At 61.2% G+C, this 27108-nt stretch overlaps 1 protein-coding gene across 2 annotated transcripts in view; it reads left to right on the top strand.

Annotated features, from left to right (window-relative positions):
• Positions 1-26275, top strand: part of SEMA3F (semaphorin 3F) — a 29160-nt gene extending 2885 nt beyond the window's left edge. Inside the window, exons 2-19 of one of the 2 annotated variants that reach the window (XM_045807174.2) lie at positions 1580-1742; positions 15574-15734; positions 15823-15885; positions 16003-16122; positions 16794-16886; positions 18456-18549; positions 19832-19951; positions 20157-20296; positions 20412-20526; positions 20683-20752; positions 20938-21082; positions 22211-22433; positions 23037-23125; positions 23247-23288; positions 23467-23624; positions 23791-23858; positions 24150-24283; positions 24920-26275. In XM_045807174.2, coding sequence (XP_045663130.2) covers positions 1628-1742; positions 15574-15734; positions 15823-15885; positions 16003-16122; positions 16794-16886; positions 18456-18549; positions 19832-19951; positions 20157-20296; positions 20412-20526; positions 20683-20752; positions 20938-21082; positions 22211-22433; positions 23037-23125; positions 23247-23288; positions 23467-23624; positions 23791-23858; positions 24150-24283; positions 24920-25330 — 2361 coding nt within the window. In that variant the 5' untranslated portion in view covers positions 1580-1627 and the 3' untranslated portion in view covers positions 25331-26275. The remainder of the gene's footprint in view (positions 1-1579; positions 1743-15573; positions 15735-15822; positions 15886-16002; positions 16123-16793; positions 16887-18455; positions 18550-19831; positions 19952-20156; positions 20297-20411; positions 20527-20682; positions 20753-20937; positions 21083-22210; positions 22434-23036; positions 23126-23246; positions 23289-23466; positions 23625-23790; positions 23859-24149; positions 24284-24919) is intronic. The other variant, XM_045807175.2, reaches the window with a different exon arrangement.
• Positions 26276-27108: the final 833 nt, after the last annotated feature.

Genomic DNA, 27108 nt, shown 5'->3' with positions numbered 1-27108 from the left:
GACAGTGTTCCCCAGCTTCCTTGAGCCCCACCCCACTAGCAGGTCAAGTTCTTGAGCAAACATATGCTTGTGAGGACGTGTGTGGGCATGCAAGTGTGGACGTGTGTTTATCCACAACTGTTAGTGGGGGCCTCCCAGGTACACCCGCGGGTGATGGTGGCCGCACAGCCCTTTCTCCTGCCTGCCCCCTCCCACCATAGCTTTCCATTCAGTCAGCACCAGCGTGGTGCCCCAGCAGCCTGGGGGAGGGGCTGGTTCTGGTTCTCCCCTCCCTCAGCCAGCCTCCCCAGGAGGGAGCATCTGTGATGGGGGATCTTATGGAGGAACGAGAGAGGGTCTTCCCACAGAGGGCACCACCTGGGGAATGGGCCAGGAGGCCTGAAGCCGCACTTCCCGTCTGAAGAGCCACCAGTGGTGTGCCCTGGCAGGAGAGGCAAGGGCTCGGGGGAGGTGGGTCTAGGGAGGGCCTCAGGGTCTGTTGAGTGGAGCCTGACAGATGTGGAGCCTGGGCCTTGCCTCAACATATGTCAGCCAGTGCAGGGGATTAGAAGGCCGGGGTGCCTCTCACCCCCACTCCAGGGTCCTAGAAATGGGCCCAGGGTCCTGCCTCCCATGGGAAAGGGGAGTAGACAGGGCAGATCTGGGGGATGGGGCTCATGTTGTCATTCCCTGTGCCCCCACCCCCAGTGGATCCGGGTGGGGGGGTTGGGAATTGGCGCTGGTTTTTGCCGGGAGGGAGCAATATGTTCCGACAACTGGTGCTGGGCTGCGTTTACCCAACAGCCAGCCTGCCTGGGGAGACAATATTTGAAAAACATAGTATCGAAACTTGGACCTGCTGGGGGTTCTGCTGGGGACACTGAGGTTGGCGCAGACCCTGCCCTAGGCCTGCCGGATATCCTAGCTCCCCTTTCTTTGCCCTCTAGAGGCAGAGCTGGAACTTTACCTGGCAGGAAGTCCTTCCCTACATCTGACCTGGATCCCTCCTGCTGTGATTTCAGTAAAAGTAGACCCTGCTATTCTTTGCCTCTCCTTTTCTGGCTGCTGTCTCTTCCATTTTAGGCTCTCTATGCGTGTCTCACTTACCCTCCACTCGCTCCCATGCCCCCTACCCCAATAATCAGGTCCAGACTTCCTTGCATTGGGAGGAGAGGATTGGCTGTAGCAGGCAGGACTGGATTCCTCTCCTCCCCCATTTCTGGAGCTGGCCGAGAGAAGGAGCAGCCCATTTGGCTGGGGAAGGGCACAAGGGAGAGAGCCTGCTGGGAACTGGTGGAAACTGTAAGATGGCCTGTTTGAGCAGGACCCTGTGAATGGAACTCAGGATGCTGGCGGGCGGGGCATTGTTTGAATCTCCAGTGGCCCCTATTAGCTCTAGTGACCCCAGGCTGCACCTGGTTGCTCGGTCTTCAGGCCTATTGGCTACACCTTCCCAGACAAAGGCAGGGACAAGAAAGTATATAGGGTTTGCACACTGGGGCATTCATGGTCCCAGGCTGAGGGTGTGGGCAAGGAGAGTTGGTAGGGTAGGATTCCCCCATCTGCCTTACATTTTCTGATATTGATTCCTCCTTCCCAGGTGTCCAGACAGCCGAGCCAGCTTCCTGGGCCCTAGGCCCCTCCCACAATGCCTGTCGCTGGTCTCCTCCTCTGGGCTTCCCTACTGACTGGGGCCTGGCCGGCCACCCCCACCCAGGACCACTTCCTCCCGGCCACGCCCCGCGTCCGGCTCTCATTCAAAGGTAAGAGACCGCCTAGCTGGTCCCCAGCATCATCTTCTGTCCACAGCACTCGGCCCGCTGCAGAGGCGACAGGCAGAGGCAGGGCAGAAAGAGACACTTCGTGCAGCTACCTGGGTCGCCCTGCGTGTGTGGGTGGGGAGGAAAGGGACGTCGGTAACTTGCTGGGAAAGGCTAGAGAATGGGCCACGTGGACATTTCCAGGAAGTCTCCCGAATCTGGGCGCCTTCTCGAGGCAGAATGTGAGGGTCTCAGGCTGCGTGGCCTCGGGTCTGCAGAGCGCCTCCTCTGAGTGAGAGATAACTAGGGAGAGGGAGATGGCACTCCTTCCAAACTGATGTTTGTGGAAGCCCTCCCTCGCCAGTGTTCTGTGTCTGGTCCTGCCCTGGGTGGTCCCTGAGGTGGAGGGTCAGACAGTCAGGCAGAAACTGAGGCCGCAGGAAGCCGGGGGAGCAAGTCCTGCTCTGCTGAGGGGTGGCTCTTCAGGTGGGAGGGGGTCCCGGGGAGCAGGGAGGGTGCTGTGGGCTGTGAGCCGAATGCCGGCCACCGGGCAAGTTCAGGGACAGCACGTGCTATGTGACACGTCTGAGCTCCTGAGCTCCCCAATGAGCACTTTGCTTTGGGAGTCACTGGAAGGCTTTAATGACAGGTTGGGGTCTAGAGACTGAAAGACAGGTCCCCCAGCTCCATCACCTTTGTGCCCCACCCACCGGCAGGTGAATACACATGGCACACACTCAGGCATCCAGATGGCTCACTCAGTAGCCACTTCCTCAAAGGTGTGTATGATCGGAAGCCTGTCCCCCCGCCCCACACACCCACCCCCCGCTGAAAGGGGGTACTGGGACCTGGGGGACCTGGGGTCCCTGCTGAGTTCTCCTCTGGCCCAAGGTCACTTTTTCCAGCCGCCTGCCCTGGGTGGGGCCGATTCAGCCCTGGCTGGCCAGATTTCCGGGCACTCATATTGGGGTGAAAGGCTGGGCTGACTTTTCCTTCCTCAGGTTTGGCTGAGGTCCAGCTGCCACCTCACCATGTTCCCATGTCCCCTTGTCCCCATGTCCCCACCAGAGCTCCTCCCCTGTCCTCATCCCACCCTGTGAGTTGTTGGGGAGAGTGGGGAGTGAATTTCGGACGATGTGCCTGGAAGGAGTCCAGTGTGGGGCCTGAGGAATGGGGGAAAGTGTGATGGGTTTCGTTGTAAGAGCACCCCTCGCCCCCAGGCCTGGGAAGGGGAGAAGTTTATTCTGCTGATAATTCCACCCTTCCCCAAGGGATTTCCTTAGAGCAGGTTAATAAATCTTGAAGGGGCCTGGCCCCCCCTCTCACCTCCTTCCCAGCCCAGGGTGCCGGCACAGCAGGGGGAGCAGAGCGTCCCCTCCCCCAACAGGGGAAGGGAATGGGGGTTTGTCTCCACGCCCCTAGGACTCTGGAACCCAGACATCCACTCTGGGTGTTATTTTTGCCCTCACCCTGGAGACCCATGAGGGGAAGCAGGAGGGATAAGACATAGGGAGGTCCTCGGTATGTGCCTTTTAAACCCTCTCAGACCTCCAGACACGAAGGGCCAACGACTTTCGTTCCTGTTTTCCAGAGAGAGAAACCGAGGCTCAGGCAAGAGGAGGGCCAAGGTCAGGTAGGAGGCAGAGGCGAGGCCAGAAATAGAACCCTGGTGTCCTGGCCTTGCTGACGCCCACATCAGTCAGGTCGATTTCTTCTCAATTAGCTCTGAAGCCGACACCCGCAGTGACTAAAAGCCCGGCTTGCTGGCAGCCGTCCTGTGGTGCTGACTGCTGTGGCAGCCTGGGGTGGGACCGTAGGAGGCCTGGGGCCACCCCATCGCAGGCCTCCGTGCCCTCAGGCGCACACGCTCCCCTGCTCTGAATGACCTTTCCTGTTCCCCACTGATCCTGAGGCCCAGGTGTATGCTTCGATGTCCCTTAATTCAGCAGACGCTCGGGTCCCTACTCTGCTCCAGGCCCCGTGCCGAGTACCCGGGAGTCTGCAGTGACCAAGGTGGGGTGCTCACAATCAGACTGGCTGAAAAGGTAATGGACACCCAGTTGGTCAGTACCACCTGGGAGCCCAGCACTGACGGTGCCCCCCATGCTGGATGGTCTCGGACTCGTCATGTACACAGAGTAAGGCTCAGTGAGGAGCACGTCCTCACCAAGCACTTGTGGCGTGGGAATGGATATCAACACCCATAGAAACTGGGATTTCACAGCCAGGCCAGGGACTGGGAAAGGGGTGGCGGCTTCCGCTCCCAGGTACGCGTGAGAGACACAGAGAGGGTTGTTCTTAGAAGCACTGGTGGTCACTCTTGCTCTTTGCCTCAGTTTCTCCGTCTGTGCCTTGCCTGGATGTAGCAGCTGGCATCCCAGGCCCTGGGGACTCAGCCTAGGCCTCCCCTCCCCTCCCCTCCCCTCCCCTGGGTCCTTCTGTGACGGGGAGGTGCTAATTCCGGCCTGGTTGGGCCAGACCGTGCAAGCTGGAGGTGCTGGCGTGAGGGCCACGCTGTCCAGGGCAGCTAAAGGAACAAAGGCAGGAACTGGTCCAGGCTTGGGCTTGCTGCCTGTGCAGCCGCCTGGGCACCCCAGCCAGGCCTAGAGCTGAAAAGGTGTAAGGGAGCAGGGGCCCCGAGTTCAGTTAGAGTCCAGGTCAGAGCGGGGGGAGGCGGGGTGGAGGGGGCTCCTGTGGCCCAGCTCCTGAGCTTCCACGAGCAGCACAGCCAAAGTCAGGCAGCAGTGAGGGGTCAAGTGGGGGGATTTCCAGGAAAGGTGAGGTGTTCCCTGAGAGTTCATGCTTGGGACCAGAGAGCCTGGGCAGTAGGACCCTCTCCTCCACCCGTCCTGGCCTGGAATTCCCTTAACCCCAGAGTCCCTGGCCAAGCCTGGCAATAAAAAAGCCCTCCCTTCCCCGTCCTGAGGTGACCCAAGCCAGGGGGCACCGCCTCCCCCTGCAGCAGGGAGGTGTGAGCGCCCTGCCAGGTCCTTTGTTCAGCGTGGGGAATGTTTACTTTATCCCAGGAAGCCACCTCCACAATAAGCCTGGGCTGGCTTCGGCCAGGACGTGGGGCCAAGAGGTGTTTGGTGGGGGAAAGAGGTCCTGTGATGACACGAGGTGGCTGGGCTACTGGGGAAACTGAGGCAGGAGCAGGGAGATGGGGCGGAAGAGCCGGGAAGGACGAAAGTTAACAGAAATAACAGTAGGTATCCGTGATGCTAACCACGGGGTGTTCTCTCCAAGGCCTGAGGGGTTCTCCCTGGGTTTCCTGTGAGGCTTCCCGTCACTCAGGAGCAGGATGAAGCTGGAGCCTGCCTCTGCCTGATGTCTGAGCCTGTCCCAGGACGGAGAGAGCGAAGGGTGGGTTGAGGGAAGCAGGCACAGCTCTCTCCCGTGAGCTCGGGACAGGGTTCCAGGATCCCGCAGTGCTGGCCTTAGCCTTCCCAGCCTCATTTCCTAAGGAGAGGGCTGAGGTGGCCCTGGGGAGGCTTCTCGTGCCCTCTGCTTATGGAAGCAGCAGCACTTGGGTTTGCCTGTTCCTATAAATCCGGCCCTCCATCAACCCAGTCTTGCACTGACCAGAGTCCCCTAGGAAGCTCTCTCCTTTGGACAAGGAAAGCCAGGGTCCAGGAGAGGAAAGGGCTCCTGTGTCCGGAGTGGCCCTGGGATTTGGATCTTCTTTAAGTCTGGGCATAACTGGCTTGCTCTGAGGGGAAGGACACTCTGCAGGTGGAGGGCGAATGGGTGGGTGGGTGCTGGTCACTGCCTGCCCGCCCACCGCAGCCCAGCCTCCAAGCCTCTGGGGCTCATGGCCCAGGATAGTGCCACGCTTACATCAGCCACATGTGGCATCAGAGAGCCAGAGTGGCCAGGCCTCCTTGTTAGGAAGTAAAGACATTGGAGGTTAGAAGAGGTCATGGCCCGTTTACTTCACCCGAGGGGGATGGAGAGTGGGTGAATACGGCTTGGGGTGGAGGTACCTTTAGCTTTGATGGAGCATTGCTCCACCCCCAGGCCTGACTGCATGGTGGGCGTGGGGTGAGGACCCGCCCTTGCCCCCCCCCAGGGGCTCCCTGGCCAGCTAGGAGAGTCAGAATGAGGAGGAGGGGGAGGTAGGGTTGCGGGGAGGCCCTGAAGCTTGGAGGCCAGAGGTGGCCCCAGGGAGCAGGTCTAGGTGAGGTGTTTCTGACAGCTACAGTGGGATTTGGAGCTAGCAAACTGGGGAGGGGCCGGTATTCCAGATGAGCCAGGAGGAAGAAGGTAGGAAGACGCAAAGCATGATCTTGAGCCCAGAGTCCTGCATTTGGGATCTCAGTTTTCCAGGAAATGGGAACTGCCTTACTCCTGAGAAGGGACTTGGAAGTGGCCACTTCGGGAGTTGGGAGGTCCTGGAGGCTGGCTGCCCCCTCAGCTGGCCAACAGTCGGCACTCAGAGTGGAGCAGGCCCTGTTCTTGCCGAGAACCTGCCTGAGGCCCAGCCCGAGTCAGCCAGGTCAGGGCTGGGGGCCTTCCGCCGTGGTCCCTCCCGGTCCAGCCGAGCCTCAGACGGGCCTGCCACTAGCTGGGCCTCGGCAGCGCAGGCCTTGTCTCTGGTTCCCTGGCATGATGCCTGCCCCTCCCTCCCTGGCTCCAGCTTCCCTTGGCACTGAGCGAGGAGCTGGTGCGTGCTCAAGGAGTAAATCATGTTCCTTGGCAGCCCCCGCTGCTTCGTAATCGTAAAGAATTTAAAGAGAAACCGCCAAGATAAAAATCTCATCCTGGCCCATAAAGGTATCTTTCACCCTGTGGCTTGGGGGGCAGCGGCCTCAGTGGGCTCCTGGCTGTCTGCACCTGCCTGTGTGCACCTCCAGCCCTGTGACCCCTCCAGAGGTGGTGGGGGCCCAGAGGCTGTCTTCAGAGTGGTAGGTCCTTGGCCCCTGATCCCTGGGAGACCTCCTGCTCCTCCCCCAGGACTGAAATTCGGGAGAATGCAAAGGTGGTGGGGGTGGTGTTCGAAAGGGCTGTCCCCGAAGGCAGGCAAACCTCCATTCTGCCCTTGCGAGCCGTGTGAGCTCAGGCAGTAGACTCTCTAGGACCCGGTTCCCCCGTGTAAGGTGGGGACAGCAGTGGCCCAGTAGGAATGACATCCTGAGGGCTCAGGCCACCTTGCTGGCATCCCGGCCACAGGTAAATCTTAAGCAGTGAACCTCTCTGTGTCCCTTCTGCATTGTCTGTAAAATGGGTATAAACACGGGGCCGACCTCACTGTGCTGTGGGAGGACTAACTGCAGTTCCAGCCCCGGGGAAGGAAGGCTCAGGAACTAGGAGCCACCCCGACGGTGGCAGAGGGGCAAGGGCGGGTCCTGGGGGAGGCCCAAGGAATCCCGCACTGCCTCACCCCTCCCTCTAGATTTCTAACCTTTGGTGAAGGTGACCGTGTTTGGGAAGGCCTGCTGGAGGTACCCTGAACCCCGTGCCGGGAGCAGGGTCAGGTAGAGATAGTATGCCCCCACTGTGGGCATCCCACCAGGCTTCCTGGAGGAGGCTGCGTCTTAAACAAGGGAAGGGAGACGGTGGGACGGAAGAGCAGGAGCAGCAGGGAGGCGTGAATGGCGTCACACCGGGGGAGAGGGCAGCATCCTGGATGGAGTCTTGCTCTTGGTGCTGGGACGGAACATTTACACTTGCTCCTTGTGGTTTTTAAGCTCTTTGTTCCTCTCCTCAGAGGCACCAAGGACCTACTGTGGGGCAAATCCAGGGAGACAGACGCACTGGGGAGGGGATGCCTTGGCGGCAGCTGCCCACTCTGCTGGGGGCCCATGAGCTGCCGCAGCGACCCCTCCCTGAGCGCTGTCCCGGCCCCCCAGCCAGTGCTGGGGCGACCAGACCTGGGTTGCTCACTTGGGCATCTGTACCACTGGGCTGAGAACAGGGTTTCTCGGCCTGGCCTGGTGCTGTCCTGGGAATCTGAGCCTCGTCTCAAGGGAACCCTTGGAGCTTTGGAGAAGCAGAGAAGATTCCTGCTGCATTTTTCTTAGAAATAGCAAGAGGGCCTTTGCCAGAGGCCTGGATGCCAGAAGGCTCCGGTCTCAATCCAAAGCTCGGCTCACGTGGGTGCCTGAGCTTGGCAGGGCTGCAGCCACCCCCGCCCCCCAGCATACCCCAGGCTGCTGAGCAGTCTCAGGGAGCGGGTGGAGGCCTCCTAGGCTCCAGACCCTGACCATTGGTCCTGACCCAGCGAAGAAACCCAGCGAAGAATCAGCCTGGGTGGTAGCTGCTGCCCTAGGGTCCTGCGGGGGGCAGGAGGCCTCAGCTGGGCCGACCTGGGGCATTCTCGTGGGGGCTGCTGGCACGGACCGCCACTGCTCCATCTCTGCTGGGTCTTGGCCCAGCAGGAACAGCCCCAAAGCAGCAGCCCCTCCAGGGATCCGGAAGCCTTTGGGGCATGAGGCCTCAGCTCCAGAGCCCCCTGCCCCCACTCTTCCTTCCTTCCTCCCCCTCATCCCCCCTTGCCTCCACCCCCTCCCATCCCCACCCTGACCCCTCCTTGGCGTCCTACCCGGACATGCTCTTTCCTCTGAGGTCCGTGCGCCCAGCCAAGAGCCGTGTTTCCTTCCACTTAGGGCTTGGTGCTGATGCTCTCATTTCCCTCCCCGGGCAGAGTCCACTACTGCCTGCGTGCTTGCTGGCCGGCCGGCACGGAGGGCCCTGGGGTTAGACGCTGCAGTTGGCGGAAGAGCAGCTGGAACTCGGGGGGGGGGGCTTGTGGGCTCCTGCGGCACCCCAGGGGGCCTCTGCCCAGGGCTACCGCCAGCACCCGGACACCCTCCTGACCCAACACCAGGCCTGTGTGGAGAACTCGCTGCCTTCCTAGACAGGTGACTGGCTGAGTCTTGCTTGGCCTTCCAACTCTGCCTTCCCACCTCAGCCAAGGCTGACCCTGAATACACATCTGTCTGTGCGATGCCTCAGTTTCCCCATTTGAATGTTGGGGAGGGGACTAGGACTGTCTGGGATATCCTGGGAATCTCTGGGTGGGCGATGTGAAGGGCTGCAGGGACCCCAGGCGTCCAAGGAGGGCAGCAGAGTTGGGGGCCGGCTGCAGGGCAGGGGGAGGGTCTCGACACCCACCAGCCTGTCAGTCCCATCCTGGCCTGTCCGTCTGGTTGATTTATCGGAGTAAATGAGCCATGGAGAGTTTGTTGTCTTTTGCAGTCAGGGGGAGGAGGAGGTGGTGGGGGAAGGAGTGAGGGGTTTCCGGGCTAGGTCTGGAATGCGGGAGGCGGGGAGGCGGGGTGGGTCCCCTAGGCCTGTGGAACTGGAAGCAGGATCCACTCTCCCCACCTGAGAAATGAATGGATCAGTGTGACCCTCCCCTCAGGGCCGACTGTCATCTCACCCCCATCACCCTTCTTGGGGTACATTCCAGGCAAGGAATGTACCCCAAGCTGCTCACCTGGCCCAGGCCATCGCCTCCCACCCCCTGCCCAGGGGCTGCCCTGCCCCTCCAGACAAACTTTCCTCCTGCACTGTGTGCTTTCCGACCTGGGCTAGAGCTCTGAGCTTTGCCTGGCTGGTGAAGGCCCGAAGGTGTCCTCATAGGCAGCTGTGCGGGCCATGATGGGTCCATGTAGGACCTCCCGGCCTCCTGAGTCACGGGCCCAGACCTAGACTGAGCAGGCACCATGGAGCCCTGGGGGTGGGCAGGGATCACTGGAGGCACCTGGGCCAGAGAGCCCTCTACCTGCTGGGACAAAGTGGCCGAAAGTCATTGGACATGCTTGTGGGAGAGAGCTGTAGAACCTTGTGTTTCCGGCTGGCACGTGTGCCAGGGTGTGACTCTGCTGCCCCTTCCCTCCTGGCTTCTCCTGGGTCAGGATGAGCTGTGCCCCCAGCCTGTCCTCTCCTGGGCGGAGCAGGCGGGCACTGGGGCGGAACGGGCGTGGGAACAGCATGGCTGAGCCTGCCGGCCCCGGGCCCCAGGCCTCAGCCCCCAGCCCCCAGCCCCCGGCCACCAGCCCTCAAAAGGGGCGGGAAGCCTATAGTGGAGCTTAGCCCAGCTGGGTGGCTCCAGCTCGGCTCTGGCTTGGTGTTTACTGAACAGCTGGGATGTTTACAGTAGCCCTTAAGAAGGGGCCCCTAGCTCCAGAGGATTTCCCAACTGGAGGGTCCCGTTGGGGCTCTTCAGACTTCACCGCTTTCCCACACCGCTGGGATAGCACGTCAGGGATGTAGGGACTGCAGCCATCCCTACCCTCCTCACCCTGGGCTGGGCCAGTGTCACAGCACCTGCCCCTCCGCCCTCCCCCCTGGCCTTATGTTCCTGTCCCCGGGAGGAGCCAACATTCCCAGGAAGTGGCTGCTCTAGATGGTGGAATACGGTAACTGGGTCCCCAGTTCAGACTTTTAAATTAAATTCAATCAGAGCGGTTATTGAATATAAACACGCGGAGTCATTTACATGTTAATTATGTTGAATGGACTACGAGGCCATAATTAGTTGCTAATTGGGTGAGAGCGGCTGTAATTGGTTTTGTTGGCACCGACCTGGCTCACCTGCCTGGGGGGAAGGGGGGCATATGTGGATGGCTCCTGGGGATCTTCTGGGTCTCCAATCTGGAAAGCCCGGCCCAGGGATGGGATTGGAGGGGACGGATATTGAGGGACTTGGGGGCCAGAGGAGCTGGAGCCTACCCCCCAGGGAGGAGACAGCTTAAGCCTCAGGCAAAACTCTGGGGCTGGTTTCTAGGGATTCCCATCCAGAACATTTCTGGGATAGAAAACGAATGGGAGAGCAAGCCCTCATCAGCAGTGACAGCCTCCCCTGCCTGGCTCCATGTGGGACCTGGCCTTGAACAAATGGTTAATGTCCAAGGGAGTCCATGGGAGCACAGGACAGATGTCACCCTGGTCCACCCTGCAGATGCCGGGGCCATGGGTTGCCCTGGGGCTGGCGTCTCTGCGTTGGGGTACGAATGAGGTGGGTGTGCTGAGCGGAATGGGGGGAACGGTGCCTGCAGAGGCTTCGGGGGCTGCCCTGCCCCCAGCTTGGCCTGGCTGGGGCTCCCAGGGCTGTAAGGCTGTGGCCAGGGGCTGAGGCCTTCCGGCTGGCCGCTCATTAAAAGAGGATTAGGCCAGGAGCCAGGGGGCCAGCCCAGCCCCCAGGCCTTCCTCTGGGGCCCCTCACAGCTTTGGGGAAGTGATAAGGGGCTGCCCCCCCCAGAGTCCATGGTGGAGTCCAGCAGGGACTGTCTAGGCCCGGCCACTCCCGCTGCTGCCCTCTCCTTGTCCACCTCAGTTTCCTTCCTCAGAAAGGCAGGAGGATACAGCACTGACAGAGACCCTGGCCAGCACCCCCACCTCTCACCCCCAACCTCCTTTCTCTTCAGCTCAGGGATTAGGGCTGCGCTAGCCTACATGAGGTCAGAGGTCAGGCCTGGGCTGTAGGGACCCGTCTATCACCCCCCAGTACCCAAGCCCAGCCAGAGGAGGTGACACTGTCAGTCAGGACCTGCTGCTTTGTGGGGCTGTAACCAAGGGGGCGGGGTGCCCACCTCCGCTCCAAGACCCCCTTTTGACAGCAGCCCCTGCCTCACTGGCCACAGAGCCCGTGTCCTAGAGACAGGCAGCAGGGGTCGACAGCAGGGGTCAGGGCCGCCCACTTGGGGTCTGGGGTGAGGGCTGCGGACACACCTCCTCAGGGCTGTCCACACCCACTACCTCCTTTAAAGGAAGGCACTGGCTGCTTCCCCGAGGGGGGAAACAGAGACCCCCAAGAGCAAACCCCGAGGCACTGTCAACGCTCCTGCCTCTGGACCTTTGCCAGGCCATTCTGGGCCGGGACCCTGAGTGTCTAATGGCCATGGGGAAGTTCTAGAGGCTGGGAACGGCTGCGGAAATGAGGTGTCTGATGCCAGAAAAGGCTCTTCCTTCCCGATGACGGGAAAAGCCTTCCCGGATACCGCCCCACCCAACGTGTGCCCAGCCTGGGTGAGGGTATGGGGGTGGGGAGCCCTTTCCAGGAGGCATTTTCCAGGCACACCATCCTCTCTCCCAAGGTCAAAGCTTATCCAGACTTGAGTTCCGATATCCACAGAACCTTTGACTGTGCCCCAGCCCCTCCACCGTCGGTACTGCCATGGAGATGGGAGAGGGGTGACACTCCTGCTGTCAGAGCTGGGCCTGGGACATGTGGAGCAGAGGCCAGGATGGGCCCATGTCAACCCCCCCGCCCCCACACACGGATGCCCACTTGGCCCAAGTCTCTGCTCCTTCGGGGGCTGGGGGCCAGGAGCATTGAGCCCTGCTGACAGTGCCGGTGTGAGAGCAGGAAACCCAGGACTACTTGACCGCTTCCTGCCCTGACCCAGGTTTCCTGGGGGAATGAAGGCCTCGGCTCCTTTGCCCTATGGCAGGGTGGTGAGGGGGGGAAAGGATCCCAGTTTCACTCCTCACTCTGTGACTTGAGGTGAGTACCACTCTTCCCTGGGCCTCTAATCTTCCTGTCTGGAGTTGGGGTACAGGGCTGTCATGGGGCCCCTTGTTTTAATTCTTTCCTACAATTTGGCATGAGCGAGAGGAGCACTCCAGCCGTGGGTTGCTAAGTCCAGGGCCCTACACCCAGTTCACTCTGGGACCCTGGCAAAGCCATCCTTCTCCACCTCAGTTTTCCTTTCTGTAAGCTGGGTTTGGGTGATGATTCAGGGTTTAGCTCTGCTCTTGTGAGTTGGGGGTGGCGTAGAGATAGGCTGGAGTTAGGGGAGGGTTGGGCTGAGTCAACAGGAAGCCCCTTCCTGCCCCATTACCCTCTCTGCTCTGTCCCCCAGCACTAGGAAGTTGTAGAGTGGGGATGGGACTGAGGGCGGACGTCCTCCCAGCGATGGTGACATCTGGGAGCCAGCTTGCACAGGGAAAGAACTTGGAACCCCATCCATTCCCCTCTCTCCACCAAGGCAGAGACAGCCCATGAAGGAGGGTGGGGGAGGTCCCAAGGAGAACTCCGCTGAGTCCAGAGCAGGACCTTCACCCTCGAGGATCACACTGAATGTCAGTACTAGGGGGGCTCAGGAGATGGTCTAGGTAGGAAAATGAGGACCGAGTGCTCTGACTGGGGTCATGAAGCCCTCGCCAGAGCCAAAGACTCCTGACCCCCGATCCCACCCCTTTCCCACCCCACAAGGCCTCATGGGGACTCCCCCTCAAAGTTTCCACAGTGACCAAAGCATCATGTCCTGTGACAACAGAGCCACTGACGCCATATCCCATGGCCACTGGGAGCGGTCCCGAGGGTCCTGAGTCATGTGCCCTGTCGATGGAGGGGGAGTCACCTTCAGGCCATCGCCCTCCCAGTAGGCAGTCCCCACCACCAGGACTGGCTTTGCCTGGGCCTGCCTCTCCTTCAGCCCCAAAGGCCATGGACCTGGGTGGAAATCCTGCCCCTATGCTCTTGGGCCCATTCCTTCCCTTCTCTGTGCCTTGACGTCTTCATCTGTGAATTGGATGTTGTGAGCTCAAGGTTTTGCACAGAATAAGTGCTTGATGAGTAAGTGGGAGACTCCCTCCATGCCCACTTCTACCCAGGGGGTAGGGAGCAGGGAGTGCAGGGTTAGGAGGTAGGCTGCCCGCTCAAGGCTAGTCTCCTGCTCCTCACAGTTGGTCTGCTGAATGCCTCTCCCCTGCCTTTCCCACAAAGGGGGAGCCTGGAGTGCTGGGGCTCTGAGCTCGAGGGGCACTTGGACTTGCTTGGGCACTGGTTCCCGCAGAGGGGGAGGGTCCAGAGTACAGAGGCCCAATGCTGGGCAGTGATGGAGGGTAGGGATTATGACTGCTTATGTCCCTGGGGCTAGATGTTTGGGGCTTTCCCCTACCCCAGGTGCCTATGTCAGAAGGTACCCACTTGAGCTTCTGCCTCCCTCCCCTCCATTGCCCCCCAAATGCCTCCTAATCCAGTAGGACGGGTAAGGGTACAACCCAAGGCCATCCCCCCAGCCAGGGTATAAATAACCCCTGGCGGGCTGTCCCAGCCTGGGGGGGCTCCGCTGGCAAACCCACTTCCTCTCTGGCTGCTTCCTGGCCCTGGGGGTGGGGGAGTGTTTACTTTCCTGTTGTCACTATGGCTGGGTGGCCAGGCAGGGGACTCCAAGTGGCCCAACAACAGGTGCAGGACAGGTGCCCAGGCTGCCCTGCCCAGGACTTCAGAGGCACCGCCGGACAGGCGGGCGAAGCCGTAGCCAGGCAGGGATTGGCCCTTTGATCCCTTGGCGTCCCTGCGTCCCAGCGGTTGGCCAAGGTCATCACCTGTATTCTCTTGTTGCCACATAGGGCTAGGCAGGGCAAGGCCTTTGCTTGCCCCCCAGCCCCTCAGATGTAGGCTCTGGGTCTACCGTGGGAGTCTCCTGGCTCCCAGCCCACCTCCCACACCCATCTTAGCACATCCTGAAACTCCCATCCGAAGCTGCTCTCAGGCACAGCCCCTCCAGCTCTGCTCCAAGGTCCCTAGCACGCAGCCGGGGTCAGGGTCAGCCAGGCCGGTCAGAGACAGCTGCCTGAGTCAAGGTCGACCTTGACTTGACTGATGGGATGGGGCCACCTGCTGGTCCTACCTTCAGGCAGCATCTAGGGCATGCGATCCCAGCTGTCCTCCCTCTCCAGGCCTCCCTCCCGACTGCCCCACCTGGGAAATGGGTTCCCAGCTACGGACCGGGGCGGGGGCGGGGGGGATGGAATATGTATGATGGCCTCCTTGAGTGCCTTATCTAACGCCAGCCGTGTGCGCACATGTGCAGGCCTGGGCCGTGTGCATACACGTGTGTGCTCTTCCGTGCGCCACCATCCCCAGCCTCCCGTGCTGGTGAACATTCAGCACCTTCGGTACAGTCTTCCCTCTCCTGCTGAGCTAAAGTAGCTGGGGGTGGGCGGAGGAGGGGCTTGCCAGGTAGACCCCTTGGCTCTCCCCCCTCCCAGAGGAAAGTTCCCAAGTTTTCTGGAGTCCCGTGTTTGTCATTGGGTCACTGGCCAAGTTCCTTCCTGTCCTTCATCCCCAGGAAGGAAGACTTTCCCCCAGCAATCTGGGGGTGGGAGGGCCACGGCCACCAGACTCATGAAGAAGGGAAACTAAGGACTCCACCAGACCCTGCCCCCCAGCCTTGGGACACTGTAGCACTAGGGGGAGGGCTTCTTTCCTGGGAAAGACTGTTCCTGACTGGTTCAAAGTGGCCTGAGCTTTCCACCTTTAGCACCCCAGTGAGATCTGGGGGGAAGCCCGAGGTCTGTGGGACCATATCCCTCCAGCAGGGCTGTCCAGTGTCCTGGCTAACCAGCTTCAGACGAGGTGGGGACCATGCTGTGTGCCAGCTTTGCCCTGTCTGGTGGGCAGCTGGGGTGAGGACAGGGCATCCCGGCTCTGTGCCAGCGTCTGCGGGCTGTCCTGGCTGCACCTGCCCCCCACCCTCCCACTCATTAACCCTTTTAGGCCCCTGTGGGAAGCAGGCCCCACCCTGAGCGTGGGAGCATTAACCCCCACCAGAGCAAAGACTCTTTGATGCCATCACGTGCCCTGGCCTGCACCCACTGCCCTTCCACTGGGACCCAGAGACTGGCTGGGCTGCTGCTGAATCAGAGCTTTAGCTTTGGGTGTGGTCCCTTCCCCGGCCTGCCCACCTGGCCCTCGTTCTCCTCCCAGCATCTCAGGGACTATAGAGGGGGAGCTAAGTAGGCCCCGGGGGGGGGCGGGGGTGGTGGTGGAAGCTGGGGGCTTAAGATGATCGTGTGGTGGAGGTCCCCCTTCTGTCAAAGGGGGCATGTCTGGATGGTCTCCAAGGATCCTAACTGCTGCCCTGCCCTCCGCCCACAGAGCTTAAGGCCACAGGCACTGCCCACTTCTTCAACTTCCTGCTCAACACAACCGACTACCGGATCCTGCTCAAAGACGAGGACCATGACCGCATGTACGTGGGCAGCAAGGACTACGTGCTGTCCCTGGACCTGCATGACATCAACCGTGAGCCCCTCATTGTAAGGGCCAGCCCAGGTGTGGGGTCGGAGGGATGAGGGGCGCGGGGCCCTCTAGCAGGCCGCGCCCTCTGACCGCCATCTCCGGCAGATCCACTGGGCAGCCTCCCCACAGCGCATCGAGGAGTGCGTGCTCTCAGGCAAGGACGGCAATGTGAGTGCGGTGGGGTCTCCAGGTGGGATGGGGGCGGCGTGCGGGCAGGTGACCTCAGGGAGGCAGTGGGGCCAGGCAGGCACCTGGGCACATCCTTGGCTTTCCCTCTGGCCCCAGGGTGAGTGCGGGAACTTCGTCAGGCTCATCCAGCCCTGGAACCGAACACACCTGTACGTGTGTGGGACCGGCGCCTACAACCCCATGTGCACCTACGTAAACCGCGGCCGCCGTGCGCAGGTAAGCCGTGCCCGCCGTGGCCCCGTGCTGCCCCATTAGTAGCCACATGCCAGGGCTCTGAGGGGTGGATGAGCTTGAGCCCCAGCCCTGCCACTTCCCAGCCCCGTGACCTTGGGTGAGTGACTCCTTTCACTCCCTCACCTGAAGATGGGCTGACAGCTGCCTCTCTCACAGGTCACTGTGAGGGGGCAGCAGTGAGCTGCGGCTCCCAAAGCTCTTAGCCTTGTGCCCGGCCCGTAGTAAGCGCTCGCTCCGGCCGTGCCTGTGGACCGTGCCCCTGCCGCCAAGCCAGAGGGCCTGGCAGGGGCCTCAGCGACAGGAGGCTGGACACCTGGGTCCGCTTCTGCCCCACGGCCTGGGGGAGAGCTGGCCCTCCCCCGGTTCTGTCCCACCCTGCCCGCTTCTGCCCTTTCTCATTTCCATGTGGGCGTGTCCGTGAGCTGGTGTGACCTTGTAGGACACGTGTGAGAGTGAGTGGACTTAGGGACACGTGTGTGTGGGTGTGTGCCAAGCCGTGTGTATGTGTGCACGCACGGGCGCGTATGTGTGCTCTGGGGGCCCGGGTGCTCACGTGTGCTCCTGGCGTGTGTGGTGTGAGAGGGTGGCAGCCCAAGCCCGCTCCCCCAGCCCCTGCCACCCCCGGCTCTAACCCCTGTTCCTCGTCTTCTCAGGCCACGCCCTGGACCCAGATGCAGGTGGTCAAAGGCCGAGGCAGCCGAGCCACGGATGGTACCCTCCGCCCGACGCCCACAGCCCCACGCCAGGTGGGACTCAGCCCTCCAGGCCCTTGCCAGGCAGCACTGCCTCTGAACCGAACTTCCCCCGGGCCTGGCCTGCCAGCCAAGAACCCGCACCCCACGCGAACCTCCCGAGGGTCTTCCCTCGGCTCTGGGCCCCGTAGGCTGCTCCTTCCCCCGCAGTGCCCTCAGGCTCCGAAGGCATTCCCAGATGGCTTCATGTCAGCCTCAGTGAGTCCCTGTAGGAGAGATCATGAAGCCACCAGGTGCAAAGACAGCCTAGGGACAGCGGAGCCTCAGCGCTCAGAACACGTGTGTAGACATGCACGAGTCTATGCCAATATACACGTGGGCACATGTTGTGCTCTCCAATGCACACCTTAGTCAGCATCCAGAGTCCGAACGCGGCACGTGTATGCGGCCTGACATATTACTCTCACCTGTCCAGGCCTCCATGGTCATGGGCACGCACAGGTGTCCTGCACACTCACATGCTTGGGACTCTGCTTCCCTGGGGCCGAAGGGGCAGAGCCGTCTGCCCCCTAGTCATGACCCGGGACTGGGCTGGGGGCGCCGGGGGGTGGGGCTGGGGCTGGGCAGGGGCGGGCAGGGGACGAGGGGCTGCCGGTGAATGGGAGAGCAAGTGGTCACATGAGCATGTGTGTCTGTGAAAGGGAGCGCTGAAACGTGGGACGGCTCAGACTGCATGTGTGCCCAGGGTGTGAACGGCGGGTTCCATGTGCTGACAGTGCTGTGTGCCAAGCTGTGTGTGCAGCCCCGTGTGTGCAGAAAGTCACGTGTGCAGAGTGTAACTGGAAGTGGGCCTGTGGACGCCTTCCCATCACCATCCCTGCCACCTGCCGCCACCTCCTTCGTGCCTCTGTGCCTCTCTCCTTTCCCTCCCTTCTCCCCATGAGCTCATCCTGGTCCCAGTGCCTTCATCAACCATTCTACTAGCATCTTCAGGGCTGGGCTGGGAGGCATGGAGGGCTTTGTGAATCCCTGTGGTCCGGGCTGGACCTCTCAATTCCTGACTCATTGGGGAGACATGGGGAACTGGGGGCTCTGCTGAGGGGCAGGAGAAAGGCCATGGCCTATTAGTCCATCCTGAGGACCACAGGTAGGACATTAAGCCTGGGGACACAGTACCCTTGGGGCCCTCTGGCCTGGTGGGACCTGGCAACAAAGGTCAGGGCCGCAGGCCCTTGGCCAGTACCTCCTGCCCTGGTCAGGTTGGCAGCCCCATCTTGGCCCAGGACAGGCGGCCACAAGCTCAAAGAGTTGTGCCTCTGTGGCCCAAGGGACCCTGACCAGAGTCTCCCTGAACCAGTTGGCATGGAGGGACTTCAGCCTCTGATTCTCAGGTCTTATCTGGTATCTGGGACCAGGAATCACCTCCCGTGGAATGTGCATGGTGGCCCTGCCCTGGGATACCTGGCTGGACAGAGTTAAAACCCAAGGATATCTGGGGAGTGAAGGGATGTGGCTTCAGGCTATCTCCAGGGGACTTGCTCTCACCCTGGGGGCTTGATGACCCTTCCCCTTCCTGGCTGTGGGACCAGCTTGGACGATGCTGAGCTCGCCTCTGCCCTGCAGGATTACATCTTCTACCTGGAGCCGGAGAGACTCGAGTCAGGGAAGGGCAAGTGTCCGTACGACCCCAAGCTGGACACAGCCTCAGCCCTCATCAGTGAGTGCCTCTACCCCATCCTGGTTCTATAGCCCAAGTGTGTGGCCTCTGCCTCCGGAATAGGGGGCATGGCATCAACATTTTCCCCAGGGCAGAGATCGTGACCATGCCATCCCTGAACCCTCCCACGGGGCCCCACCCAACGGGGGGAAGGGTAAGGACCAGACCCCAGTGAGGGCTGAGGGGCAGAGACTAGTGGTGTGAGGGTCTCTCCAGCCCCTCAGATGGGGGTGCTAAGGGGGCCAGATCCTACCCTGAAATGGGGTCCATGCAAAGGCCAGCCCCAGGCTGCCTGAAGAGAGAGAAGAGCTGCGTCTGTACTGGGAACGGTGGAAGGGGCGTGGTTCCATACCTGTTCTTGATGTGTCTGGGAGGCTGGGAGAGGCCCACGAGGAAGCGCAGATGGGGAGTCCTGGCCCTCTCACCAACTAGGGGGTCAGGGTTGGTTTCTGGTCTGGCCAGGTGTCTAGGAGAGTTGGGGGAATGTTCTCTGAGGGGGAGTCCTGCCTGGGGCCTCAGGAGCAGCTGCTGCCCCTACTCCCAGGTTGGGCGAGCCCACCACGACCCTGGGCCCTGTTCTCTGACTGTTTGCTGGCTGCCCAACCCAGTCTGCCTCTCAGATTAACTGCTGGACACTGTGCCCCCTCCAAGCCTGGGAAAGGCCTCAGGGCAGGGGGTGGACATTATCCTCCCCTTCTTGGTGAGTGAAAAGGTCCTAGCCTGATGGTGGCTCCCCGACCAGGGAGTCTCATGGGGGAAGGCAGGGCCTGTCCTGGGCGCGTCTAGAAGGAAGACACGGAGTGGTACGCTAGAGCCGGCACGGTTGCTAAATTTTCGGCAGATTTTCAGGTATTTTGTGAGCCAGCTGTTATTAAACACTAAGTTATATAATTTACAAATAAATTACTTTCGAAACAGATAAAAATACTCAAAACTCATTACTTCCTAATTATTTTACTACATTTTATTATTATCTTTGTTCTTGAGGTTATTTACATGTGTTGTACTTGTGGGGTAGAAAGACGATATGATGGTGTGGGCAGCTCTCTCAGCTCCACCTGCAGTGACTCCCGTTAGTAGCGCAACGTCAGCCACGGTGGGAGTATTTCTACCACAGAAGTTGGCTCTGCTACTAACCAGAGCTAATGGCTGCTAATCCCAACCCTCCCAGAGGCAGTCCTTCAGCCTCTGCCAGCACCTCGCTGGTGAGACAGTCGTGCCCTGGGGAGTCGGAGCGGGGAGACAGGACCCCGCCCTGGCTGACCCGCCTGCCCGCCCGCAGACGAGGAGCTCTACGCCGGGGTGTACATCGACTTCATGGGCACCGACGCAGCCATCTTCCGCACGCTGGGAAAGCAGACGGCCATGCGCACGGACCAGTACAACTCCCGGTGGCTGAACGGTGAGGGCGGCCCTGAGGCCCCGGCTGGGCGGCACGTCTGCCACGCGGCAAGAGCCTCGAGAGGCACTGGGGTGGGGTGGGGGGTCTGGCCCTGTGATTGGCTGGGGCAGGGGACGTGTCTTGGGGGGGGGGGTGTTCCCGTCCCCGGCCTGGGGTTCTGTGGGGGAAGGAGGCCTTGCCCAGCTGACCCCCCGCCCGCCTGCAGACCCTTCCTTCATCCACGCGGAGCTCATCCCCGACAGCGCGGAGCGCAACGACGACAAGCTCTACTTCTTCTTCCGCGAGCGGTCGGCAGAGGCGGCGCAGAGCCCCGCCGTGTACGCCCGCATCGGGCGCATTTGCCTGGTACGCGCCCGCGGGCCCCTCGCTGCCGTGCTCCAGACCCCGCGCTGGCTCTCGCAGCCCTGCCCTGCGGCGGCCTTGGGTGTGGAGCTGATCGCACCCCGCCCCCTGTCCCCAGAATGATGACGGCGGCCACTGCTGCCTGGTGAACAAGTGGAGCACGTTCCTGAAGGCGCGGCTGGTGTGCTCCGTGCCCGGGGAGGACGGCATCGAGACTCACTTCGATGAGCTCCGTGAGTACCGGCATGCAGGCTGGGCCCTGTGGCTGCTCCGGGAGCGCGAGGGGCTGGGCCCTCGGCCCCCTCCCCCACCCCCGCCCTGCACGAGTGCGCAGGGCCCTGGGCTCTTGGCTAATGCGGCCTCCCGGTGTCTTCTCTCTCTGCCCCCAGAGGACGTGTTTGTGCAGCAGACGCAGGACGTGAGAAACCCAGTCATTTACGCTGTCTTTACCTCCTCGGGGTGAGGCTGGGGCCGGGGCTGGCGGCGGCAGGGCTTGGCTGCACTGGGAGGCTGTGACCGGTGGAGGACCCCAGCCTGGTGGCAGGCTGTGGGGTGGTGGCAGGCTGTGGGGTGGGGGCAGGCTGGGGAGGGGCCCCGCGCCGAGGGTCTGGCTGGCCCACAGCAGCAGCCCGCCCTGCCTGCAGCTCCGTGTTCCGAGGCTCCGCCGTGTGCGTCTACTCCATGGCTGACATCCGCATGGTCTTCAACGGGCCCTTTGCCCACAAAGAGGGCCCCAACTACCAGTGGATGCCCTTCTCAGGGAAGATGCCCTACCCACGGCCCGGCACGGTGAGGACCCCGAGCACTCCACCTTTCCCTTTCCTTTTTGTTCATGAGGCCTGCTCTGCGTGAGCCCCTTTGTGGATGTGGGCCCCCCATCCCAGAGATTGCAGCCAGGTAGGGGTCGTGGACCATACACGAAAATAAACCTACCCCTTACCCATTTAAATAAAGCTGACATTAAAAACAACGAGAACAACAACAGGGGCGCCAGGCTGGCTCAACTGGTAGAGCATACAACTCTTGATGTCGGGGCCGTCAGTTCGAGCCCCACGTTGGGCATAGAGCTTACTTCAAAAAATAAATAAATAAAATGAAATGAAACGAAACACCGTTTACACAGCATCAGGCTGTGAAGAACCCAGCCAGGATCCCGGAACACAGATAGCAGCCGGGTGTGGCAAGCTGCGTGGAAGGGGGTGCTGCTGGGGAGCCAAGACAAAGCTGGAGGGGAAGCTCGCCTCTGCGTAGCCAGGGAGATGAGGGCTGGCAAGGTCCGGCCTGCAGGACCTCTTCGTGGTGTTAGGAGGCGACTCACTTGATCTCCGTGTGATGTGGGGTCTCTGCAGGAGTCTAAGCAGGAGAACATGTGATCTGTCTTGGCTCCGTGTGGTCAGGGCTGGGATGGGGGAGCTGGTCTCAGCCTTGGCCAGGGAAGTCTTCCCCCAAAGGTGAACTTGGAGGCTGGAAGGATGGGCTGGAGTTGGGCTGGTAGGGGTGCAGGGCAGGCAGAGGGAAAAGCACCAGGGAAGGGCAGAGCATCATCTGAGCGTTAAGGGAACTTGGGGCCGGAGTCCCTTGAGCAGGGGCGGGTGGGTGTGGGGGGCAGACTGGAGGAAGGAGACAACAGGGTGGGGGATGAAGACATGGGAAGGGAGTGGTCAGCTCTGCCTAATGCCGCCATAAGGTCATGGCACATGAGGCCAGGGCGGTGGCTGCGGAACTTGGTCATGTAGGGCCTCGGGGCCTCGGCTGGAACAGGGCCACAGAGAGGCTGGGTGAGCGGGAAAAGCCTGGACGGGGGTTCCGAGGAGCGGAGCAGGTGGATGTGATGGGGACAGACAAAGGGGAGGCCTCTCCTGAAGCTGAGGGGTTCGGCAAGGCCCGGCTGGCCTGACGCTCATCACGTGCCTGCAGTGCCCTGGAGGAACGTTCACGCCGTCCATGAAGTCCACCAAGGACTACCCCGATGAAGTGATTAACTTCATGCGCAGCCACCCGCTCATGTACCAGGCCGTGTACCCCCTGCAGAGGCGGCCCCTGGTCGTCCGCACGGGCGCTCCCTATAGGCTCACCACTGTCGCCGTGGACCAGGTGGATGCGGCTGACGGGCGCTATGAGGTGCTTTTCCTGGGCACAGGTACCCACTGCTGCTCCCAGACCCTCCCACGCTGGGCCCGTGGGGTGGAGGGTGCTGACCCGTGGGGTGGGGACCTACCCTGCTAGGAGTTGCTAGAGGCTTGCCAAGGTCAGCTCCACTACTTTCATCCTTTGGAGCCAGCATAGCTGAGACGAGGGGTGGGGAAACCCCATCACCATCCCCAGCCCCACCCTGGGGGCTGGGAGACCAAGGGGACCCATGTAGGGTCAGGAAAGAGGAAACAGGTGGTAGACGCCTGCAGGACGCATGGGTGCAAATACTGGGATACACGTGCTCGTGTGCACGTGCACAGGTGTGCCCACCACAGCTCCAGTCCCTCCACACAGGAATACCTCCAGCATCCTATTCTCAGCACTGCCCAAAATGAGGGTCTGGGGTGGGAGGGGCAGACCCCAGCCATGACCGCCTCCCCCCCCGCCCCGATCCCGGGCCCCTTCGTCCGAGGGAAAGTCTTCAACCTTGGTACACAGCTCCTGCTCCACTGCCCTTGGGGGTTTGGGGCCTGGTGGGGGAAGGGGCTGAGGCTGGTACCCCTTCCCCAGCGTCCTCAGCCCCACTGAGGCCCTGCCCGGCCCGTTCCAGACCGCGGGACAGTGCAGAAGGTCATCGTGCTGCCCAAGGATGACCAGGAGATGGAGGAACTCATGCTGGAGGAGGTGGAGGTCTTCAAGGTGGGTATGACACACAGTCCTGTTCTTCTCACCCCGGCCCTCCTTACCTCAGACCTCAGACCTCCAGATCAGGGCAGGGAAGGGGTCCCTAGTCCCCAAGCTAATCCTTGTCTTCTTCCAGGACCCAGCACCTGTTAAGACCATGACCATCTCTTCCAAGAGGGTGAGTTTTGGTGAGGTGGGCTAGGGGTAGGGATGGAGCCTGCTCTTCCTTGGGGTCATGCCCTTGGCATAGGGATGGGGAAACTGAGGCACAGAACAGGAAGAGAAGGTGCCCAGCTGGCTCCCCATGGGGGCTGGCTATGGGGAGGGAACTGACGAGCCCCTTCCCCTGCCCTCAGCAACAACTGTACGTGGCGTCGGCCGTGGGTGTCACACACCTGAGCCTGCACCGTTGCCAGGCGTACGGGGCCGCGTGCGCCGACTGCTGCCTGGCCCGGGACCCCTACTGTGCCTGGGACGGCCAGGCCTGCTCGCGCTACACAGCATCTTCCAAGAGGTGGGGACCCCGCACACCCAGGGTCCTGTCCTGGGGGTTTGGTGGCCGATGTAATACTACCCTGGGGGTAATGGACGGGACTGCTCCCTGGAGTCTTGAGGGTACAGGGACCTGGGGGGGGGGAAGCTTCCTTGAAAATACTTGATCAGGAGCTATCCTCTTCTAGGCGGAGCCGCCGGCAGGATGTCCGGCATGGGAACCCCATCAGGCAGTGCCGCGGGTTCAACTCCAACGGTGAGTGCGCCGAGCCTGACCCCTGGGCGCTCCTCACGGTGCCGCGGAGCTGCTCCCAGGGCCCCCCGCGGGAAGGACTTTCACATGATCCGGGGGGGTAAGGGGGCTTGGGATTTGGGAGATAGGTTGTCCCTAGCCACCCACTCAAGGAAGGAGCGGGTGCCCGATGGTAGAGCCCTGCCTTTTTCCAGCGCGGGGTCCCTGTGTGTGCCCCTCGGCACCTGCCCGCTGGCGGCCTGCAGTCTGCCCAGAGCCAGGGCTGCTTTCATGCCACGCTCTCTTGTTCTACAGCCAACAAGAACACCGTGGAGTCCGTGCAGTACGGTGTGGCAGGCAGCGCCGCCTTCCTCGAGTGCCAGCCTCGCTCGCCCCAGGCCACTGTGAAGTGGCTGTTTCAGCGAGATCCCAGTGACCGGCGCCGTGAGGTGATTTCCTGTACCCCATCGTCCTCGCCGTGGATGCGGGACTCCCCCGTGCCATAGAAACGCCACGTGGGCGGAATGTGGAATAGGGACCCATCCGGGGCAGCCCCATTCCAAGCAAGCCCTTCCGAGTTCCCTTCCCTCTGTGGAAGTCATTTGGGTGAATCCAGTTATGCGGAAACTCTAGGATTTCCATCTTTTATGGAAACCACTTATAAGCATGCCTCTTTACATGAAAATTCCATACGTGTGCTCCGCTGGGGGTATACCTCATTGCATGGAAATATCAAGGCAGTCGAGTTCCCGTCTCTGGAAATTCTGTGGAGGAGCCCTCGTTTTACAGAAATGCGTTCCAGGCACCCCTCCTTACAGGGAGATTCCCATTAGAAAGAAATTCTATGCTCCAAAATTCTCTCGTTGTACAGAATCCCCTCACGAGCACTCCTCTTGAAATGGAAAAGCATATGGCTGCCTTATTCAGAGGTTGTGTGGAAACTTACTGTGGGTTTTTCTTGGTATGTGGAAATTCCACATGGGAGCCCCTTCCGCGGAACGGCCACAGAGGTGGTCTGCTCCGGGAGCTGGCTGGGCGACAGGATGGTCACACAAGCCCTGAACCCCAGCTCCCTGCCCCCGCAGATTCGCGCCGAGGACCGCTTCCTGCGCACGGAGCAGGGCTTGCTGCTCCGTGCCCTGCAGCCTGCCGACCGGGGCCTCTACTCCTGCACCGCCACCGAGAACAACTTCAAGCATGTCGTCACGAGGGTACAGCTGCACGTGCTGGGTCGGGACGCCGTCCACGCTGCCCTCTTCCCACCGCCAGCTGTGAGCGCCCCGCCGCCCCCCGGCGCCGGCCTCCCCACGCCCCCTTACCAGGAGCTGGCCCAGCTGCTGGCCCAGCCAGAAGTGGGCCTCATCCACCAGTACTGCCAGGGCTACTGGCGCCACGTGCCCCCAAGCCCCAGGGAGGCCCCGGGGGCACCCAGGCCTCCTGAACCCCAGGACCAGAAAAAGCCCCGGAACCGCCGCCACCACCCGCCGGACACATGAGGCCAGCTGTCTGAGCCCTGCGATGGGCCAGCCTCGGCCTTGTCCCTTTTAATATAAAAGATATATATATATATATATAAATATATATATATAAAATATCTATATTCTATACACACCCTGCCCCTGCAAAGACAGTATTTATTGGTGGGTTGTATATAGCCTGCCTCAGCGGCAGCACTGTCCAAAACTTAGACCCACGCTGGTCAGAGACGGCAGAAAACAGAGCCCACCTAACCAGGCCCAGCCAGTCGGCAGGGCCAGGCCAGGACCACACAGCCCCCAGACTCGGCTGGGAGTCTACCTGCTCGACTGCCACCACCGGAATCTACAGCACACAGGGAGGGAGCAGGGTCCGCCTGGACAGGGCCCGGACTGCTTACCTTGGCCAGCGTGTGCCATCAGGCTGTACGGCTGGTACAGACAGACACGGGTGCGAGGACTGCTTTGGAGACTGGGAGTGGGGGTGGGGGGCTCAGGTGCACTCAAAGGAGGGAAGAAGGGGCCGTCACAGGAGGCCGGCCCCTGCCTGGGAGGGGACACTCAGTCAAGTCCAGCCCCCTCCCGGGTATTTATTCTCTATTTATTGGGGACAGGAGCAAAGGAGCCCTGCCTGGGTGGGGCACACTTCCAGCCCCCTCCTTCCCTCCCTGCCTGGCCACTCTACCTCCTCTTCGCTTTTTCTGGGCCACTGTGACTTGGGGGCTGGGAGAATAGCAGAGGGGCAGGTGCAGGCAGGGCTGAGGGGAGAGGGGGCCATGGTGGAGGCCTGGGGCCTTCAGGGGCTCCCCAGGGCTCCCTTCTGCCCACCACTTCAGAGGATGGGTGTAAATAGCTCTGGGGGGCTTTTGGGGTAGGTGGGTAGGGGCTCCCGGTGGCCCTCGGCTGCCCAGGCCACAGCCGCCCTTGGGTTCCATCTTGCTAATAAACACTGGCTCTGGGACTGGACTTTGGCTTTTCTCCTTGGCAGGGGAGGGAGGATGGGGGTTCAGCCTACGCCCAGATTCTGTCCTTCCTGCCCCCCTTTATGTGGCCTGACCACCATTCCCACGCCTCTCTTGCAAGCTCAGCTTCCATTCGCTCGCTCACAGGTTTGTTTGTTGGTTTCTCACCTGGCTTTGTGGTGGGCTTTGTGCCAGGCACTAAGGACTCAGTATCGGCAAGACAGAGCTATAGCCCTCACAGTCTAGCTGCCCGCACCCTGAAAACTGACTAAATTCCCATCCTTACTGCTTCCTTCCAGCCAGCTCTCAGCAGAGGGACTGGCATCAGCAAATGTCCACAGGTGGGGAAGGCCAGGGCAGGTCGGGTGCTGCTGGACAGAGGAAAGTGGGGCTGGGGGCCCTGGCCCAAATTTAGTGAGTCAAGCCCCAGCGGGGGAAGCTAAGAGCTGGGGAGGCCTATGGGTCCAGCAGGGCTTATGGCCATATCTGGCGGGAAAGGGGAGCTAGAGGGGCACTGGGAGACAGTGAATGGCCCCACTTTAAATAAACACAATAAGCAGAAGCCAGATTTGCCTTGGTGTAACAAACCTGGGCTCCTGCACTGCCCCAAATCCCTAGGGGCTGCAGAGCCACCCCCCACCCTCACCCCCAGGGCCCACTCTCAACGTGGGGGGTGGAGGATGGGTGGAACCCGGAAGCTGAAGGTGGCACAGATAATTTGTTGTTCCAGGACAGACCCCACCCGCCCACCCAATAGGGTAGATGTGAAGCCACCAGCCTCTGGTAGGAGCCAGTATCCATTTCCCACCGGCTTAGGGACAGGCTCACAACTCAGGA

Source organism: Ursus americanus, chromosome 14 (assembly GCF_024610735.1).
Source record: "Ursus americanus isolate L20-20 chromosome 14, mUrsAme1.1.p, whole genome shotgun sequence".
Classification (NCBI taxonomy): domain Eukaryota; kingdom Metazoa; phylum Chordata; class Mammalia; order Carnivora; family Ursidae; genus Ursus; species Ursus americanus.
The sequence above is the reverse complement of the archived record's forward strand: the minus strand, read 5'-3'. Positions and strand labels throughout refer to the sequence as shown.